General features: G+C 39.7%; 2 protein-coding genes across 2 annotated transcripts; one reads left to right on the top strand and one right to left on the bottom strand.

The window, feature by feature from the left end:
* Positions 1-50: 50 nt before the first annotated feature.
* On the top strand, positions 51-8,012 carry LOC145476701 (T-complex protein 1 subunit eta-like). Its single transcript, XM_081455420.1, has 10 exons — positions 51-145; positions 322-475; positions 563-669; positions 1,338-1,463; positions 1,726-1,778; positions 2,656-2,992; positions 3,699-3,832; positions 4,553-4,705; positions 5,146-5,486; positions 6,208-8,012. Exons 1-10 carry the CDS (start codon positions 140-142, stop codon positions 6,426-6,428), a joined length of 1,632 nt encoding a protein of 543 aa, XP_081311546.1. The 5' UTR covers positions 51-139; the 3' UTR covers positions 6,429-8,012.
* An 82-nt stretch (positions 8,013-8,094) lies between these two features.
* LOC145476882 (guanine nucleotide-binding protein G(o) subunit alpha-like) lies at positions 8,095-19,817 on the bottom strand. The gene is made up of 8 exons (XM_081455457.1): positions 19,704-19,817; positions 14,734-14,940; positions 11,921-12,111; positions 11,273-11,439; positions 10,743-10,871; positions 10,154-10,283; positions 9,279-9,432; positions 8,095-8,598 (listed from the first exon to the last, which is right to left on the bottom strand). The coding sequence occupies exons 2-8, from the start codon at positions 14,873-14,875 to the stop codon at positions 8,414-8,416; spliced, it is 1,098 nt and encodes a 365-aa protein (XP_081311583.1). The 5' UTR covers positions 14,876-14,940; positions 19,704-19,817; the 3' UTR covers positions 8,095-8,413.
* Positions 19,818-20,145: the final 328 nt, after the last annotated feature.

Genomic DNA, 20,145 nt, shown 5'->3' with positions numbered 1-20,145 from the left:
CTATGTCATATAAGATCAACCAAGATGTATAAATGAGCTGTTTTGAGCAGCGGGTTTTCTAACTGACTATGCGTAAAGGGTAACAAAAAGTTTTTACGTCTGCGCAAGGGCAAGGAAGGCCATTGCCCGACAGAAAAATATGATGGTGAGTTAGGCTTTGAAATCTTTTTCCATCTTTTACAATTTAGCCGAATATTAGGATTTTAGTTTAAAAATGTGCAGAGCTAAGACATATTTTTCATTTTGTGATGGTTCTCCGGGGCTTCGTCTCGTAGAATTGAAATGTTTCCACTCACATGTTTGACACTTTGTTTTTGACAGCAACCGGGTATAATTTTGTTGAAGGAGGGTACGGACTCCTCGCAGGGTGTTCCACAACTCATCAGCAACATAAACGCTTGTCAGTTTATTGCTGATGCAGTACGAACAACTCTAGGGCCAAGAGGAATGGATAAACTGATTGTAAATAATCAAGGTAAGTTTGTGTACAGTACGAGAAACCTCGTGTACAAAAATTCTTGAACTGACTTTTGCGTTGTCTTGTACCTGGCTGTCTATTTAGGAAAAGCTACAATATCCAACGATGGAGCTACAATTATCAGCCTTTTAGATGTTGTTCATCCCGCTGCAAAAACTCTGGTTGATATTTCGAAGTCACAGGATGCCGAGGTTTGTAAACTCCCTAAAACTTCAGTATAAACTTTTTTATGTGGAAGATAGGCTTAGTTTACATTCATATGTAGCATAATTTTTGCCCTGCTTGAAATATTAACTGCTATGTAAAGCTGAACGTTTTCCTAATGTTAAGCGTTCCCTAGCAATCGCTTTGCAAGGGCACTAGTACAGTAAATTCTGCTGTACCCACCCCACCCCTTTGGAGGAAATCCATTGGTAATTAGTTCCTTATATACGTAATCCTTGTGAGAAAAAAAGATGGCAGCTGGACATTTCAGCAGACATGCAAACCTTACACAGCCTGTAAAGTATTTTTGCAATAGTTGTCCCCGTGTTAGCAACATAGTGTATTCAAGGTGTGAAGATGTTAGAACTTTTCTGTTTGTTTTAATGAGTGTTGTTTAAGTTTTCATAGGCTAAGAATTATGGGCAAATGTACCAGTTTACCATCTTTTTTGTTGCCAAAGATCACTAAGTGACATCTAGGAATCTAAGAAAAAAAATTGTGGAAATTTCCAAATAATTAGCAAATGAAAGTTGGCAATAGGTTATTATGGTGGGGTTGAACAACTTGTATCTCTAGCGATAGAGAAGGATTTATATCACAGAGTAAAGTTGAACTAGGTAAGCAGTTGAACATTTCTTGTACAATATTCATGCAGGTTGGTGATGGAACAACAACAGTCACTCTGCTTGCCAGCGAGTTCCTCAAGCAAGTGAAGCCTTTTATAGAGGAAGGTGTCCATGCGCAAGTTGCAGTAAAAAGCTTTAGGAAGGCAGCAAATTTGGTGAGTGAATTTTACTCTGGAAAAGTGGACATCAGAAGAAGTGCTTTTGTAATGAGATAACACTAGAGAGGGGAGGGCAGGTTTAAGTTTAGTACTAACTTTAAAATTCAGTTTTCAAAATTTAACAAATTTGATTTTGCTTGCTTTCATACTAGGTATTTTGGCTTTGACTTTTAGTTTAGAATTATAGTAAGATAGAGCATTGAGGTGTGAATTTCTGTGTCATTTTTGTTTTTTGTTTCTTGTTTTTTTTTTTAAACAGGCTATCAAAAGAATTAAGGAGATTGCTGTTCATATCAAGAAAGATGATCCAAAGTAAGAATTGGTTTAATTAATAGTGTAAACAGGACATGTTTAGAACACGAAATAGCAAAATGACACTACAGGTAAGAGTCAATGTGGGATACGGGTGTCTATAGGGTGAACCCTTACAATTATTAAGAGCTAACCACTGTGGAGTCAGTGATCTTTGGGCTAACCTGAGCATGTTTGAGGCTAACTGCAGTGCCATTTCACCATTTCATGTTTCAAAAACGCCCATTTGGAAGGTAAGCCTGAAACTTTACCCAGGTGGCTCATAAAGCTGAAAAGAGAACTGACACTAAAGCATTTGAGAAAGTTTCTTTTCCACATGTGACTTTGTTTTCAACTTTGTTGTACAGCGCCTAGAGCAGGCATGGATAGGCGCTATATAAATATTTATTTATTATTATTATTATTATAAGTTAAAAAATGTGCAGCCCGTGCATTTTAAGTGCTCACGTAAAAGTAGTGACTCTCGGAAAGTACCTATCCCTTGAATGGAATGATAGTAGAGAACTGGTAACCTGAAAAACCTTGTTGTCTCTGAAATACATGAAGGTTCTCAATAATTTAGGGAGTAGATGGCTTGCTTCATGAAGTAGACTGTTGACACCAATATACATTGAGTGCTGAAGGCACTTAATGAGAACCCTGTACATTATGATATCATGGGGTATTACCAGGGCTGTAACCCATAACACCTGCTACGGCTGAGTATGTTTGATGGGCTCTTTAACATTATGGGTGTAACTTGCCTCTAGATGATACAATTACTCAAAAGGTAACAAGTTTGTTACGGGTGTGTAGGTCAAGGCTACAGGTGGCTCAAAACTTAATGACAGCCCCGATTGCAACTTCTAATTTGGTAATCCTTGTGTTATCCTTGCAGAGAAATGAGAGTATTGTTAGAGAGATGTGCAGCCACTGCATTGAGTTCAAAACTGGTAGCTGCCCACAAAGACTTCTTTGCCAAAATGGTTGTGGATGCTGTGACGCTTCTTGATGACCTTCTTCCACTCAGTATGATCGGCATGAAGAAAGTGAAAGGTGGTGCTTTGCAGGATTCACGGCTCATTGCTGGTGTAGCCTTCAAGAAGACTTTCTCTTATGCTGGATTTGAAATGCAGCCAAAAAAATACAAGAACCCCAAGATTGCACTGTTAAATGCGGAGCTGGAGCTGAAAGCGGAAAAGGAGAATGCGGAGATTAGGCTAGACAATGTTGAGGTAACTGGTGCTGCCAACTTATACTAGATATTGGGGGAACTTGTGACGTTTTTTGCTAGGTATGACTTTGTTTGAAACGGCGAAATCTGGAAAGCTGTTTCTAACAAGTTTCTTTAATTAGCATGACAATGTAATGATAGTGAATTTTAGGGGGTTAGCAGGGTTATGAAAAGTTTAAAAGTAAGCGGACTAATTGTTGGAGCAGGTGGCTGAATTTGCTGGCAGGGGGGGTTTCCTAAAGAATCAGGGCCGTGTTGTTCAAAAGCCTGTTAACACTAACCCAAGATTAAATAACTGAAGTATTAATTTTTCTTGTATAAAAATGATTTTCACTGCCTATGTTTTGTGAAGTTTGAGATTGTTCAAACTCAAAACTGAAAGACAAATAATGTAAACAGAAAACCTCACTGAAAAGTTACAAAACTGAAATCAAACTTCTTGGTAATCCTTGGTTAGCTTAATTGGGCTTTGAACAATCCAACCCCAGCAAGTAGCTTGAATGCTAAGTTGCTAGTATGATGACAACTGGTTTTATATTTGTGGTGTGTCTATATGGGTCCATCCCGAAAAGTAAAATGTGCAATCCTGTAACATGAAGAGAGACCTCCAGGAAGGAAATTTTACAAATGCCTGTGATCAGATGTGTTTTAGTAGCAATGTTTAGCATAATCCTGATTTATATCTTGGCTTGTTTTTGTTCAAGTAGGAATATCAGCAGATTGTTGATGCTGAGTGGGATATCCTCTATGACAAACTAGACAAGATTGTACAAAGTGGTGCTAAGGTTGTCCTCTCAAAGCTGCCCATTGGAGATGTTGCCACACAGTACTTTGCTGACAGGTAAGATTAACAACTTTTTGTTTCAATCTGTTTTTTCTAGACCAATATCATTGCACCTTGCATTATCTCTCATTTAAATGGTCTCAAGAATTCCTTCACAGAACTAAAAGCTAGAACCACCCTAGCAGCATTCATTTGAGTGTTCATCAGAATTTCATCTGCAGATAGAAATGTTAGAAGCACCTTGTAGAGTATAATAAGAAGTTCTTCTTGAAAGCACTGCTCAGTAGCTTTTTAATATGTGGATAGCTTCATCCAGAGACTGAAACATTAGAACCACCTTGTACAGAGGCAGATTCAGAAAATTCACTAACTCAAAGAGGGAACGGAAAAACAATCTGGTGACAGTGCAGCCTCACCCCATGCTCATAACATGACATCTTCTAGAGTGTGGGGGTAACAATGGATGGTTATCTCCCCCCCCCCCCCCCAATGTACAGCATAACAATCAGTAGCACATATAAGTACTGCTCAATACAAATATACATGTAGCTTTCATTTTAGTAGCCACATGCATGTATCACTGGGCTTTCATCCACACACTTAAATTTTTATTGGCTTTGTACCACAAATGGTAGTGTTTTACTGAAGTATTGCTCGGTACAATGTAGCTTTCATTTCGATGGTTACGCTTTTCAAGATTTAGTGCAACAATTCGAAAGCTACTTGTCAGTTCAGTGTACAAGGCCATCTTACAGTGAGGGCTGGCTGGTCTTTCAGGGATATGTTCTGTGCTGGCCGTGTGGTGGAAGAAGATTTGAAGAGGACCATGAAGGCGTGTGGTGGTGCCATTCAAACATCAGTTAACAGTATGACTGATGATGTTCTTGGGAGATGTGAATTGTTTGAAGAGGAGCAGATTGGTGGAGAAAGGTACATGACTTTCATATATTCCTGTGTAGCACAAGAAGGCCTGGTCTGTTCTAGATAGGTTTTATGTATCTCTCAGGTTTATGCAGCCTATTTCAATTACCTTACACTACGCAGACTAATAAAATTTGAGTTTTTACCTGAAAAGTGGTGAAATAAATGGCCTGTAAGTTAATACAAACCCTTATATTTTATGGCCTGTATCCTGACCTACACAAATTCTCAATAATTTTTCTTAATGTCTGTAAAAGCTGATTTTGATTTTACTTTGAAATAGGATTAATACAATACTGAGGTTATCCTGGAAAATGTTTGACTTGTTTAAACATTACATCTTTGATTTATGTTTATCGAAAACATAAACAAAGCAACTTCCCAGGTATCTTTTGTACATGTACCTTCTTTAGAGAAAAGTGATTAAAATCTTTGCAATGTTACTTTAGGTACAATATATTCACTGGTTGCCCTGAGGCCAAGACTTGCACCCTCATAATGCGAGGTGGAGCTGAACAGTTCATTGAAGAAACAGAGAGATCTCTCCACGATGCCATCATGATCGTGCGGCGAGCAATTAAGAACGATGCTGTAGTGGCAGGAGGTGGAGCTATAGAAATGGAGTTGAGTAAATACCTGAGAGATTATTCACGCTCAATCGCTGGAAAGGAGCAGCTTCTTATTGGGTCAATGGCTAGAGCTTTAGAGATTATTCCAAGACAACTCTGTGACAATGCAGGATTTGATGCTACCAACATCTTGAATAAGCTGAGACAGAGACACTTCCAAGGTAAGAAATCTGTGTCAACTTCAAATTCAAGAACCCTTCAGTAACAGTTAAGTTCTTTGAAGTTTAAAGAAAACCTTTTTTTTAGTCCTTGTTTTCTTGTCAACCATTCTTTGGGCCATCTTGCAAAACAGTTTGTGACATGAACAATGCACTTGTACAGTGTGTTTATAAGTTTATTGCATGACTGCCTTTAGAAGTAGTAATCTACGAAGACAGACTTTCCAACAGCTGTGGCTCAGGAACCATGAAACCTACTAATTTTTAATAGCAATGGTGGTACATAACTGGGTGGAGCCCAATTCAGTCTGAAAATCATATGATCGATTACCACAATTGGGCAATTATGTAGCAGGATTCCAATTTGTTTAATGTGGCTAAATGAAATTTAGGCGAAGTTTAACCCCAGTCAATTCTGGCCAGTGTTCTCTCAGGGCGACCATGCTCTGTCAGGTCTCATACAGAGTTTTGCAGGGCTTACATGTTTTGCTTGCCAGCTGTGTGAGAACGTGCATTTTGTCTTGAGTGCCATTTGTACTGCTAGAATGATGCTAGAATTTTTATCATTATTACAGACAGATGGCATGAACTCTTGTTACTAAAATTAATAATCAGAACTTTAAAATATTTCAGATAGTTGTTGGGATTTATGCTGCCCACCTTCACCCAGGACTAACCACTGCATTTTTGTGCGTAAACATCATTGATGTTGTTTTTTATCCAGGTGGCATGTGGTATGGTGTTGACATCAACAATGAAGATATTGCTGATAATTTTGAAGCCTGTGTCTGGGAACCAGCCATTGTGAAAATCAATGCGATTACGGCTGCCACTGAGGCAGCTTGCCTTATCCTATCTGTAGATGAAACCGTGAAAAATCCCAAGTCGGGTGGAGATGGGCCTCCCCCAGGAGCAATGGGACGTGGGCGTGGTCGTCCCAGATGAGAACAGGACACTTGCATGCTTGATTGATTGGCAATAATATGGACGAAGATAAGTTATATTACGGTTGAGAACACGAACAATTCCATCATATCTGACATTGGTGTTCTCTCATTGTTAGGAGGAGAAACCATTGAAACGAAATGTACACTAAGAAAGCAAACTAGGAACAACTAAATAATAAAAATTTGCCATAATAATGGCCGTTTGACTGTAACGTGTTTCTCCTTTACGTCTAGGATGCAATGGATAGGGGATAAGTACAAGCAAAATCAACTACAATATCCACTAGAAAGTTTATAGCTTACTCCACCCTTTAGCCTGCATAGAACGTGTAGAATGAGTCAGAGGAGGAGGGAGGGCAGGGATAGAAGGGGGTGGGGGTGGAGGAGATATCTTTCTTCCCTTCTTCCTTGTGTTGATCGCCTCACCTACCTCTTCCCCGTTTGCGCCTTCAGCCCAGGCTACACCCTTTAACATGTACAAGTAAAGTGTGTACACACGGGATACTCCTGAACTTTGTGTTGTGCCAGGTTGCCCAACAACTCAAGTCAAGTCACCTTTATTTAGGCAGGGTTGGGGGGGTGGCCCCATCAGCTATAGACTGGTATCGAAAGGGGCCCTGCGTAAAATTAAGACTACATGACAAAAAATTCAGAATTTAGAAATTGGGAAAGAAATTGAAAGAGTATCAGGCTTTTGTTACTTAGGGGTTACACTAGATGAGAATCTCTCATGGAACGAGCATGTAGAACTGAGTTGTCACAAAGTGAGCAAGCGTCTCGGCCTGCTGTCCCGCATACGACCTTTCCTCATCCTAAAAGCTGCTAAACGCGTGTATAACTGTTTAATACGGCCGATGTTTGATAACGCTGATACGGTATGGAGTGGGCTGTCAATCGGATGCAGTAACAGCTTGCAACGTCTACAAAACAGGGCAGCACACATAATAGAAAGGAACTCGTGCAACCGTGTGGAGGGAGGCCACTGGACGTGGAGTGCAGCACGCGAACCATTTGGCCATAGCTTAAGACTGCATATAACAAACCGGAAATTCCTTACAGCTGATGGCGTGTACTCCATATAGTGCACGAGAGACTTCAAAATTTCGGCACTTTTGAAGGGTTACAGTCTTTGAACCGAGGGGAAGTAAATCCGGAAGCAACCAAGTACTAGAAAGGATTCCAAAAACGGAGCATTGATTAAATTATCTAGGGGACCAATAACGCTGCCTCGTTTTCAGGCGTCCCTCCTTGGTAGGTGAGCCTGTTGCACAGGGAAACTTTGCGCGTTTCGCCGCCTACCCATCGAGCACTGTGCTCTCTGTGTTTAGGAAAGGGTATGGAGTTGAACTCCCAGTACAAAACTTTATCGAATACCTTTCACTACTCTCAGTGCATCCTCCAGGCAGGTGTATAAATCTTGTAATGGGGTTAATACTGAGCGGTGGGGTAACCCAACGATGGACTAAAATCTCCCAGGGGGTGTAGAAATCGCGGGGGAGGGGGGAAAGAAGGCAAAGGCGTGCATGGTAAGAGAATCTTGATTCAGATTTAATGACTGATTCGTCTCACTGCTGGAAGTCTTAGCAACGAAACTGTGTAGTTGAAACCATATGCCGGAGTCAAGTCTTTCCATATTTGTTATTTGTTTCATGGACGCGTACAAATTCTACAAAACAATTTATTTCTCTTTAGATATATATACAGTTCTTGACATTAGCGGAGAGCTTATTAATAAGATAAGACGTGGAAATTCCAAAACTCGATTTTTCACACCATACAATTTACGTGCAAGACCATTTTTATAAAACCTTTTTTTTTAATCATTGTTTTCAAGCAAATCTGATTCTGATTGTCGTTACATGTAAACGAAGATAAACTACTTTTCCACTTTTTCGTAATACAATTCTGTTTTCGTTTCACTGCCGAGAGAGCAAATATAGTTGAGAAAGCGACACTTCATTAAAATACTATTTATAACATTGGCTAAAGCGTGGAGAGTTTCTTAAGGTTTATATCGACTAAAATCTCGAAAACATCCTTAAGTACTGTTTTCATGACGTCAGTGTCTGTTGCGCACGTCACGTGCAAATACACATGCTTGTCAGCGGGTTTCTTTGAAAGGAATAACTCCCGGATATAATTTAGACCTCTTTCGGGGTCTGGGCCACCTGAAACGAAATACACAACGTGTTATGCTCGAAGATTATGGTAATATTAGCCTACGAGGAAGAAGTTTGCCCTCTTGTGGTGCTGACACACGAAAGCACATGCCGCAGGGACAAATTGCGGGTACAAATTCACACATGTACACGCGACAAGTCCCCTCGAAGGTCCTACAGTACTTCTCAGAGGACCGTCAACTGTCGCTGAAACATGTCCCACCACATTATATTCTGTGAATTGTCCCTGACACTTGTCGCGGCGACATGTCCTGGGCATGCCCCTTGGTGTGTTAGAACCCTCAGGTTCACGCGAAGCCCACCACTGCAAGAGGACTTCTCTTCAGTGGTAAAAAGTGGAGTGTTAGACCACACAGACTAGTCATTTTATCTTCCCGCTTGTAAGGTTCCCACTCAAAAGAAAAGCTCAGCAGTTTCTACAGTTTCCAGAAGGTTGTTGAACATCACACGATATTCCATCACGTTGATTTTGACCTTCAGCTTAATATACGACTCGCATAATTTGACAAATTTTTAAAGTATTCTTATTTTTACTGTTGTTGTTTTGGACCGTTAAACAGAACAGTATCCTCCTACCGAACAACTCCACACGCACGCAGGCACGCACGCACACGCGCGCGCAAGTGACACACCCACGCACGTACCCACAACTAACACAAATCGCTTACCATCATAATCCGGAAAACACGCCGAGAGATTCGACGTCTTTAATTTCTCCACGAAAAGGTCGTGCTTGTTGAGGAACAGTATAAACTCAGTGTTTTCAAGGAAAGCATTATGACTGATCTCTTCAAATAGTTCCAAGCTATCCAACATGGCGTTCTGAAAACAACAGGAAGATAAAATCGAGGAAAATACATACAGATAAAACTAACATATGTATAAAAGTTAGGCCCCGTTCACATTACGTTGGAGGAATTTGAAAACGGAGGTTTTGCTCTTCAAACGTATCAAATGTTTTCCGTCCACACTACGCCGGAGGAATTTAAAAACGCAACAATCACCGGTCATTTTAGATTTGTGTTTGAGGAAAACTCGGTCAGGGAAATCAGATGATAATCGTGAGTACATCGTTTTCGAAAAGCTCCGTTTTCAAAATGTTTTCCGTCCACACGAAAACGAAAAACCGACGTTCACAAATTCCTCCGGCTTGAAGAGCGTTTTCGAAAGGCACTGATTCCGGGACCTGCAAACTAGTGAACCCAACTAGTACGGTCTTCTCTTTCGTCTTTTCATTCCTATATTTAACGAAGTGACACTCAGAGAGCCTAGGGGTAGAGAATACATTGTAATATGATTTAAAATGTTGTTCTTGCATACTGCCCAGAAATAGAGACGTCGTTGCCATGCTCCTTCTCGGAAACTATTTCGGAGACGAGGCAATCTGCATTATTAAATCTTGTAACATGTCAGTGTCCACCAGTCTCCGTAGCCATTATTTGGGTTGTCAATCGCTTCTACCCTCTAGGGGCATCGCAATTTTCTCGTCTTCGGGAGCCATCGGGAATAATCGGAGGCACAAGTTAACAGAACGAGGACTTACCGAGTTCTCGTCCTCTTCTACGAACTCATCATAACTGCTCAACGAAGCGAAAAATACGACAGCTGTTACACCTTCAAAGAAATGAATCCACTTCTTACGTTGATTCTTCTGTCCTCCGACGTCTATTACTCTATAAATAAGAAAAACAGGCATTGACAAGCTTTATTATAAGCCTATCCCTACATTCCTAGAGAAGACCTTAGGGACACCGGCCACAAGTTGGAAGAGAGTAAGGCGGCTGTCATAGCTAGAGACGAAAACAACTTCAGAAGAGGAGAATTCGGGAGGCCTTGGGAATTCTATGCCAGTCCTCGACGCTCAATTGAAAGGGTGGATTTGAACTTCTGACCCAAAGCAGGGATGTTTTGGCACGTGACTTGGTTCACCCAAGCTCACGTGACAAATAGATTCCCGCCACATTCACTTGAGAAAGACGCTGTGACATCGTCGAATGCTTGTGATCGCTAAAACATCGACTCTGCTTCGGTATCTTGTTTGTTATTATGTCTACTACAGAGTCGGGAAACAATATCTTTACTCGAATTTACTGTAGTTTTTCTGTTCATATCGATTTTCTCGATCGACCTACCTGTAATTGTAGCTATTTACAGATATTTTTCTCTCTTGGACTCCCTGCGTCTGCTGCCTCGCGTGAAGAATATCCTCGTGTGTCGGGATGTAATGGAGCTGGGATAATCGCTCAAGATTCTCGAAAAAGCTGAATAACAACAAAAAGAATAAAAAATCGGCGACTGGTACAGTTAGGCGATTTAATGTCAGAAATGGAGCGGTTTTCATTTGAGTGTCCAAAAGTAACTGATTTTGCACTACTACGCTACCCGATTGGCTGAAAAAACTCGCGCCAATTTTTCATCCAATCAGGAAGTAAAACCAAAATCGATCGTAACTCGTTCTCACACGTTTTACCACGCTTTGCGTCGGCTACATGTAACTGTGTACACTTCGAGTTTTGATTGGCTCACTGTAATGTTTATGGCCTTTGTGATTGGCTAGAGTGATTACTTTGGTTTTGGTATTACGCCACTCAACTGAAAACAACTGCTCTAAATCAGATTTTCTGACAATATGATAACAATTAACTGTAATGATTTTCCTTACTATTTAGCAGAATCGTCGATGTAAAACAGATTTCTTTGATCGAAGCAGGTCTGCACTGAAGCATCATTCCAAAACGTTTTTAACAGTGGAATTCTGTCTTTGAGCGAAAAGTTGTTGTTTTCACTCTCCTCGGAGTCAGCGTGTTGTAATAATTCCTTGCTGAGTTCCTGGGTGAATAAGCAAAAGCATATTGTCTTCATCATTGTAGTTTCAAAATAAGTCTTAAGATAAATCTTCACAGGCTAAACGGATTAGCCTAAAGACGTAGGTTTCTAGTAGGTCTTAGTAGCGCACGCTTGCATCGACTTGCGATAAATTGCGTTCACTGACTTGATCGATCAAGTGAACATGAGAACGAGGTCACTATGAAGTATACGAATATTTTTTTTTGCTGTCGAAGTGACCAGAGTAGTTAGAATAACGGGTTAAGAGAAAATGTGGAGGGATCAGCCTAGCTTAGCGGTAATTTCTTACGAGTTTTGGCCATGGTAAATATGACCTATAGGTATTTGAAAGGGAATTTTTCTATACGCCATAATTAACATTTATTCTGTAATACAAAAGAAAATGGATTTTCAAAACCAAGAAGAGAGGGAACGTCAGGTGACAGGAGAGGTTTCTCTATGCAATCTTAGGAATTTTACATACCCCTGTTTTAAGTTCTTCGTTTTCAAAGGTGAGTCCTATCTCATCCATTGCTTCGAGAATACGAATCATTGCCCTTCTGACATTACTGTAGATTATTGGTTTGAATTCTCTTCTCTCTTTTTCCTTGAAGCCGTCACCATACACAATTCGCAATTGTTTGAGAAACGTTGTCTTTCCAGAGCAGCCAGATCCTAAGGGACAAAACAACAAAAATAACACGGTTATGAGCGACGAAACAGCTTTGAAAAAAGCCGTTTTTACAATCTAAAATGCAGGAATTTATATTAAGGCTCGGGGGGTACTCCCAGAAAAGTTGGGTGGGGGGTGTGCGGCCCACTTCCCAAAACCCTTACCCTATTTATGACCAAAATCTACGAGTTTTGCTACCCTATTTATGACCTGGCCAAAAATTCGATACCCTATTTGTGACCTTTGTAGCTGGAACAGTTGCCCTAAACGTCAGTTATGAAGGGCTTTTGCTGACGGTCTTATTGACAATGATGAATAAGTAGCTTCTTCCAAGAAACATACCCAATTCAAGACTATAGTGCAAAACCATGCCCTGTGTAAGACCAAAATGGCCAAAATCGATACCCCATTTATGACCAAAACGGCTGAAAAACCATAACCTTTGGGGCTGCACATACCCATATAGCCCATATAAAGGAGTACCCCCCGGGTATTAAGGGAAAAAGAGCACGTGCTTGATTATGTGAATCCTTAGAGGTCACATTTCACGTTATCTTGTCTGATTTTGGTTGTACGCAAAGATTTTAGTTTTATCTCAAGTTACGTGGACGTCCGGCACGATTATCCAAGGTACCGTTCACACTACGCCGACAGGAATTTGTAAACGGATGTTTAACTCTGAAAACGCATCAAATGTTTTCCGTCCACACTACGCCGGAGGAATTTGAAAACGTAACAATCATCGATCATTTTGGATTTGTGGTAGAGGAAAACTTTGGCAGGGAAAACACATGAATATCGTGGCGTCATGGTTTTTCAAAAGCTTTGTTTTCAAATTCCTCCGTTTTGGAAAGCGTCTTCGAAAAGCTCCGTTTTCGTGACAGATTAGTGTGGACGGTAGGCCTAAGCTGCGTTTTCAAATTTCTCCGGCATAGTGTGGGCCCTTCTTAAAAGTCAAAACACCATTAATATATATTGAAGAGTTTTGTGATTGGCTGTAAGAACATGTGCAAAAGTGCGCTAGCCAATCCGTGCAAAACATGCAAAAACAAAACAAGTCGTGCGTACTTTTTTTCCCGCGCTTGACCTGCCTGGTTAACGCTGTCAGTTTGAGTGTCCTTCTGTGAAATGCTAAGGGTTGGTTACCTTTCACCCGCTTTGAATTACATGTAGTTCTATTGACTGATCATGAAACAAGACCGTGTGACAGTGTTGCAGAACAGAAAGCAACAATTTTTATATTCTCCAAACAGAACAAAGTCTTACTAACATTGTATGATAGATAACTCATTTTCGCTTTAATTACATGCTGAAATTGGCTTTCACAGAAAATGCACTTTAACGACTTTAGTATTAGCTATCTCACTAAACACTCTTCGTAGAAAAATATTAATGTCAATTAGATTAGTTTCCTTCACTTGCCCAAAATAATGCGTTAAAAAGAAACTATTTCACTGACTAGCTCTTTCACTTTGCAGGGAAAAAATATAGCATAAGTTTGTCTTGTTACGTTATTCTTCAAGCCTACAACATCGCAATCGAGCAGCTGATCTTTAAATCAATTTTAACTTCAACAACAATTATTTCTTTACGTAAAAGTTGTGTACAGTTGAATTTCCTGATCAAAAGAGCCGTACCGAGCTAGAGGGAGGGCATAATCGGCTAAGGCGGTGGGGAGGGGTGGAGGAATACATAGGAAAAGTTCCTGAGATAGAAAAACAGAAAAACTATCCCACATATAAAAAAGGTTTAAGATTAAATAGAGCAAAAATGTAAACGTTTTTATCAGGTAATATAATAAATGAATTTTAATGTTTCGCCGGATGCCGCTTATGCATGGTCTATTCCGTGTTTTTCAAATCTCTCTGTGGTTTTGAGGCGATCATTAATTTAAAATCCCAGATGTCGCATCGGTGAAAATTTCCATTTAAACTATTTCTGATTTTTTACTTAAATGGAAAAATAGATTTAATTCATTGTGAATGATTAAATTGTAAAATTTAGTCCAATTTTTTTTGACAACGTCAGTAAAAAAAGGTCATTTAAAACTTGGATGTATGATATTAAGTGAGGTTTTGATTTTTCAGTATACGATCCTCAATTTAATTTGCCTTGAAATACTATTTGTTTATCGAGTAAAAGCGCTTTTTTCCGTTTCATTTCAATTTCAATAATGCTTTTGAAAGGATTATACTTAGCATAAATCTTTTTATTGATTAGAATGGTTCTTCGATGAATTGAAAACCGTACAATGCCTCAATATGTAATCAGCGACTTGTCACGAATAACCAACTCTTCGAAACAGTCATTTATAAAACATCTGATCATAGCGTGGAATTTGATTTTTGAGAGCGGTTTGTTTGCTATGAAATTTTTGGGTTGTTGTTTACTCAAGGGCGCATAAAGGGAATATTAAAAACGTTGTGGATAGACAAGCTGCCCTTGTGATTTCAGCCATGGTCTGTTGTTTTTATAATGGTGGTGTTTTCATTTGCTGATATCGCAAAACGCGAACAAGGGTTGTAGTTAAACAGCGCTGAAAATAAGAAGATAAAATATTTATCCCGCCCAGTAGTGGGCCAAAGGGGCAACTGAGGAATTTACGAGACTTGAGGCATGCTTACCTAAAATCAACAGCTGGACTTCTTTTTCTTTCAGCTCTCTTTCCTCGTCCAATAGCGCATCAATGTCTCGACTTCGCTTAAACGCAGCCTTCAATTCGCTTGGTTTTAGGTTGGAGTCGGCTCTTTGCAGTTCTTCAGCCATGTTCAGCGGCGAGGAAACTGGAAATCACACCTTCAACTGTGTATCCATCGCAAGTTGTTGTCAGTCTGCCAGAGACCCAAACGATCGGCTTACAGTACTCAGATAGTCACAGGAGCTATTAACAAAATTGACTCCGAAGTACCCTCACAAAGTAAAAAGCAAAAGAAGGGCCACTTGCTTGACTTAAAAGTAGATCGAAATACGAAGCAATAGCAACAATTAAGCACGTTTCGAGTTCGATTTTAGCGTTATTAATTCATTACTTGGACGAAAAGCGACAATGTTTAGTAGAAATTTGAATAACAAAGTCACCCGGATTCGAGAGCTCCAATCAACGTTTAGATGCGATAAATGGTGGGTTTTGTCTCCTTTATGGACAAGCCGAAATTCATTAACAAGTGTTTACAAAAGAAGGTGGCGTTTCCTTTGCACGGTCGAAAAAGCTTTTTAAATGTTGTAGGGCAGTGGGAACAATTTTTACTTCGATCGAAAACTGTCAATAATATTTACAATTTGCTCCACGTCACTTACTGTGCAGAGTTTTAACCAGTCTTCACCTACTAACAAACGACCATATATCAATCAATTGGCTTTGTGCCACTGACGCATGGGTAATTTATGGTAACTACCAGGTACTTTTGTATTTCATATGTCCAGAACATTTCCAACAGACTGCAAACACAAAGTAAGCCATTTGCAATTGTGAACTACAGGTAAAAGGAACCCATTCAACTTCTTACGTACGACTAGTTAACTTCCCAGTGCAAGGTGAATTTGTAAAACATTTCTTTTTCCGTTGACTTAGCACCAAATTTATATTAAAAAAGTATAATAATAATAATAATAATAAGTGAATTACATTAACGAGAGTTTTCGAGCGGCAATATTTATGCTTCTCGATCATTTCTTAGTTTTAAAGTAAGAAAATTGACTTGACAGAACCGCTGTTTTCAATAATAATAGAAACTGATGATGGCTTCGTTTGTACCTTTGATAATTGTTGTTTAGTTCAATTCAGAACAGACACTAAACATCACTTTCATATATTGCTGGCCAAGTAGCGCAGGTGTTGAGTTGGTTTGAATTAATAAAAACTAAATTCTAGACCTATTCGATTGATCTTTTCTCAAATTAACAACGTCGATGTTTTAAAACATTACGAGAGCAACTGACAACAATACTGAACTTTGTTGACTTATTGCATTCTTCATTTGCTCCTTCTGATGACTCAGTATGTAGTGAAACTTTAATTTTGAACAGTGGGTGCATGAATAGATAGCAAGTCTTTAAAATCAGAGATTGCAATACGTGTCATTTCCTGTTTATGTTTTAGGGTTATTTTTGCATCTCTCACGTACACATTCTTGCAAACAGTGCTTGCAGGTATGTTTTTAGATATATAATGAGTTTCCATGTCCGCATTGAACGAAGTTTGCAATTACATTTATGAGACTAAAGGTGTCCAGGGAGAAATAAATAAAGATTCCGCGAGACTTAAGCTTTAATAGTTTTTTCCTTTTTGCTTTGCTGTTGATGTTGATAGTTTTATTGCCGTTTTCAAGTTCGGATTCATCCTTGAACTGAACTGAATAAATAACGGAAACTGTCACCTTGCACAGGACGGTTTTTTCTTCCCCCCAATTTAGCACTGATCTCTCCGTTAGGTCACGTACACTGAGTATGTACTCAATACTGAAATCTGTATATTTTGAGTATAGTTGTTACTGACTAAGCGGAGCACCAAGCGGTAGAAATGAGAGGAAGCTTAGTCGAACCCAGAAAAGGCTATGAAAAATAGCCGTCATTAAACATTGTAATAATCATATTCTCATATCTTTGTCTGAGAGCATATTAATGATACAGCTACCACGCTGACGTCGACGTTTGATGCCATATCCGCAAAGCGTACGGTTGATATCATTTCTACAGATAACAATAATTTTGCGAGACTCTAAATGCATTCATTTTGTCTGTTGGTGGCTGTCGGTGTCAAAACTTACCTCAGCTCAAGTTGTTGTATAAGAAAATAGCGTTCAATGGCATGTTTCCGGATTCAAAAAACTCCTAATTCAGTCAAGGTTTCCACGTTGTTGTGGTTTAAACAGCTAAGAATTCACCAAGATGCACGAATACCTTGCCGGAAGCGCAAATAATCGCAAGTTGAATTTGCGCACAGACTTAAGTGACAAAACGGACTCGCAAGTTTGCTCGCAAGCGCATGCAATGCTTACGAATGACTTGCGATTAGCTTGCGTTGGGTGGCCAAATGGGGGAAAACTTGCGCCGGCTTGCGTTCAAATTTGGTAAGTCGTGGCCAAATGGAGTCTCAGAAAAAGACAAGTTCAAACTTCGTCTCTGTTTATTTATATTCAACTGAGGCTAATTGTACTGTACGATTGCTCAAGTGCGGAAGTAATAATAATGTAATAACGATGTATTTACATTGCCGACCACGTGTCAGGAAAACGGAGGCTCTGGGGACAAGAATGCGATAAGAGCATGCTAAAACTGTCTCTCGCGCATGCGACGACGGATATAGGTGCGCCCGCGAAGTATACGAATTAACAAATGGTAAAAGCCATAACGTGCACTATTGAGTTATGGATGCACGCGGGAGGTTGCTAAGCACGAAAGAAGCGTAAGAGTCGCACGAGGCGATAGCCGAGTGCGACTCGAGCTTCCTGAGTGCTTAGCAAACCTCCCGCGTGCATTCATAAGTCAATAGTGTACGCTATGGCGTTTACCATTTGTTTTATAACATAAAATTGAGACATTGGAACAACAGAAGTCCTTTTATTGGGCTACATCACAAAAAAATGTTCGTGTGGTCTTACATGACAAGAGAAGACAAGCGCGCGAAAATTCATTCATAACAACCGACTGCACACCAGTAACTCGATAAAGTTTCATCTTCAGACAACTGTGAAGACAGTTTCGCATTTCTGGCAGAAGGACGTCGGCCATTACTTTGGAGACAATGTCTGTCAAAAGATTTGCTTTGTAAACATTAGCACAGACGTCAGCAGCGTACACCCATGGGCAAATAGTAGACGCTAAATTAACCAATCAGAGCGCGCTTTGCTTTAGTTATGTTATAAAAGCATTTGACTATAGACGTCAGGTTTTTGGATGGCCTCCGTTTTTCTGCCCACGCTATAAATGACCATAAATGTGATAGTGATTCGTTATTTACGGCTGCGATTATCAGTTGAGTAAAGCGCGAAGGAGCTTTGGTGACGAAGTTTTGGCTTTAAATTACAGTGTTCCAATGGTAACAATATCAACAGCCGTCCGTCGCCTACAATTCAATTTCGTGGGCTTTGCTGCTAATGACGTCAAAGGCAGACAAGTTGCAACTGGAAACGGACCCAGTTGCACGTCTGGTTCTTCAAACTTCCGTCGCGCCTTACGTAATCGTAGTACCATACGTCGCCACTCTACACAACTTTTCAGCACATGTTCTCGTTTCTGATGAAAACGAACAGAACGTTCGTTGCATTCAGTGAAGTCAAAATGGACGAGAATGCAACAGAATGTCATCAGCGCGCGCTCACGAGCGCGTGCACATACACAACATATGCAAAATGGTGGCTTTTTCTAAACGGCTTGGTTTGCGAGAGACAGATTATCGTTTTCGCCTCGATTTTTTCATTTAGTTTGAATGCAGAGATCACCTTCTTTCTATACAGTGAATATGGACCAATTTTTATTGCAGAGTAAAAAATTATCACTGAAAATGAGAGCGTAGCTAGCACTCGTAAAAGATAACATGTGGCCCCTGAACACTGCGTGCTTGGAACATATTGAATCCCTGTTGACTAAATATGAGTGCCGTTATCATGAAACGTACATCAAATTGCTCCTTGACATCGATGCAATACATCCGTTGTTGTATTTCTCGCTTAACTTTCTCCCTATTTTTCTGCTCTCTTAAGGCGAATGGTTCAAATATAAACGCAGATAATTTCAGGAATTATGGGGTTTATTAAAGGTCCTCCTACTCCTAAACGAATATGGGGACCCCCCTTTTTTATTTCAAATTATAAATTCTCTCGATATAAGCAGCCAACAGGTTAAGTTTGAAAGAAAATCTATTGTGAGTTCTAATTCGATGGTATTACCTCAAAGTGGAGTTGAGTAAATTTGCCGCTTCATCGGTTATCAGTAATGGTTTTTGTCGTCTTTGAGAAAAGAGTCGCCTTGTCTAGGATATTCTTCCGACTTGTTCGGATTATTTTTGGCGGCTCTGGCGAACACGCAATTCTGCGACTTTTAATATAAAGCTAAAAAGTCCTAACTTTTGATCGATACTGCACTTCTGTTTACTTCTCTAGAAACAAACATATAATTTCAAAATCGGCCAATTTCGATCCGGATTTCGTTCATCTTTGTGACACAATTTTGTTTGCAAAATTTCATTCAAGTCGGCAATTTTTCATTTTTTTTGGGGGGGGGGGGTGATGGGGGAGGATAGAATTGCCTCCCCCTACCCTAACCTTTCCCTGTTACGGTTTTGTTACGTAATAGTTTCATTAAACGTCGCTCTAATTTGCTATTTACAACTTTAGGCATTTGCTCGAACTCAGAGTTGCAGAGGCGCGTTCAAGGCTCTATAACATGAATTTCACTTCCTAGATATTAACCTTCTGCTATCCGAGTCATCAAGCGAACGACAGAAAATGAATGAATGAAATATCAAATTCAAGCTAGAAGTATTCTGTCCTAACTGTGGTGGTGTTATGAGGATATGCAATCATTTTTTTGGCAGGTACTTCGAAATTAAATCTAGAACACTTAAAAACATCAAAGAAACCATTTTACGACTTACCCAGATAATGCTTCCAGCTTGAAGTCATTCCATTGACCGATTTGAAATTCGGGTCCCAAGCGCTCGACTGTCTTTTTCCGTGACGCAAGACTTTATACATGCAATAATGGCAGACTACGTCAAAAAGACGTCCTGACAACAATATAATTATTCTCTGTCCAGCCAATACACCTTTCTCCAAAAATAGCCAGTTTACCAGAGACTTTTGTTTAGCATATTGTCGATTCTATTTTTAAAGTCGTCAGTGTATTTTTGAATATTTAATGTTGTCATTTTTTCAATTCTTTATCACTAAAGTCTGTCAAGCTAGCAGCTGAATGCTTTTAATGTTTAATCAGGTATTTAACCAGAACTTTTTGTTTAACCGGTTAATATCTTCATTATCTTTTTCGATCAGTTCAGGTTATTTTTCTAAGCGTGGGTTTTTTCCCATTTCGATACC

Source organism: Orbicella franksi, chromosome 2 (genome assembly GCF_964199315.1).
Source record: "Orbicella franksi chromosome 2, jaOrbFran1.1, whole genome shotgun sequence".
Lineage (NCBI taxonomy): Eukaryota > Metazoa > Cnidaria > Anthozoa > Scleractinia > Merulinidae > Orbicella > Orbicella franksi.
The sequence above is the reverse complement of the archived record's forward strand: the minus strand, read 5'-3'. Positions and strand labels throughout refer to the sequence as shown.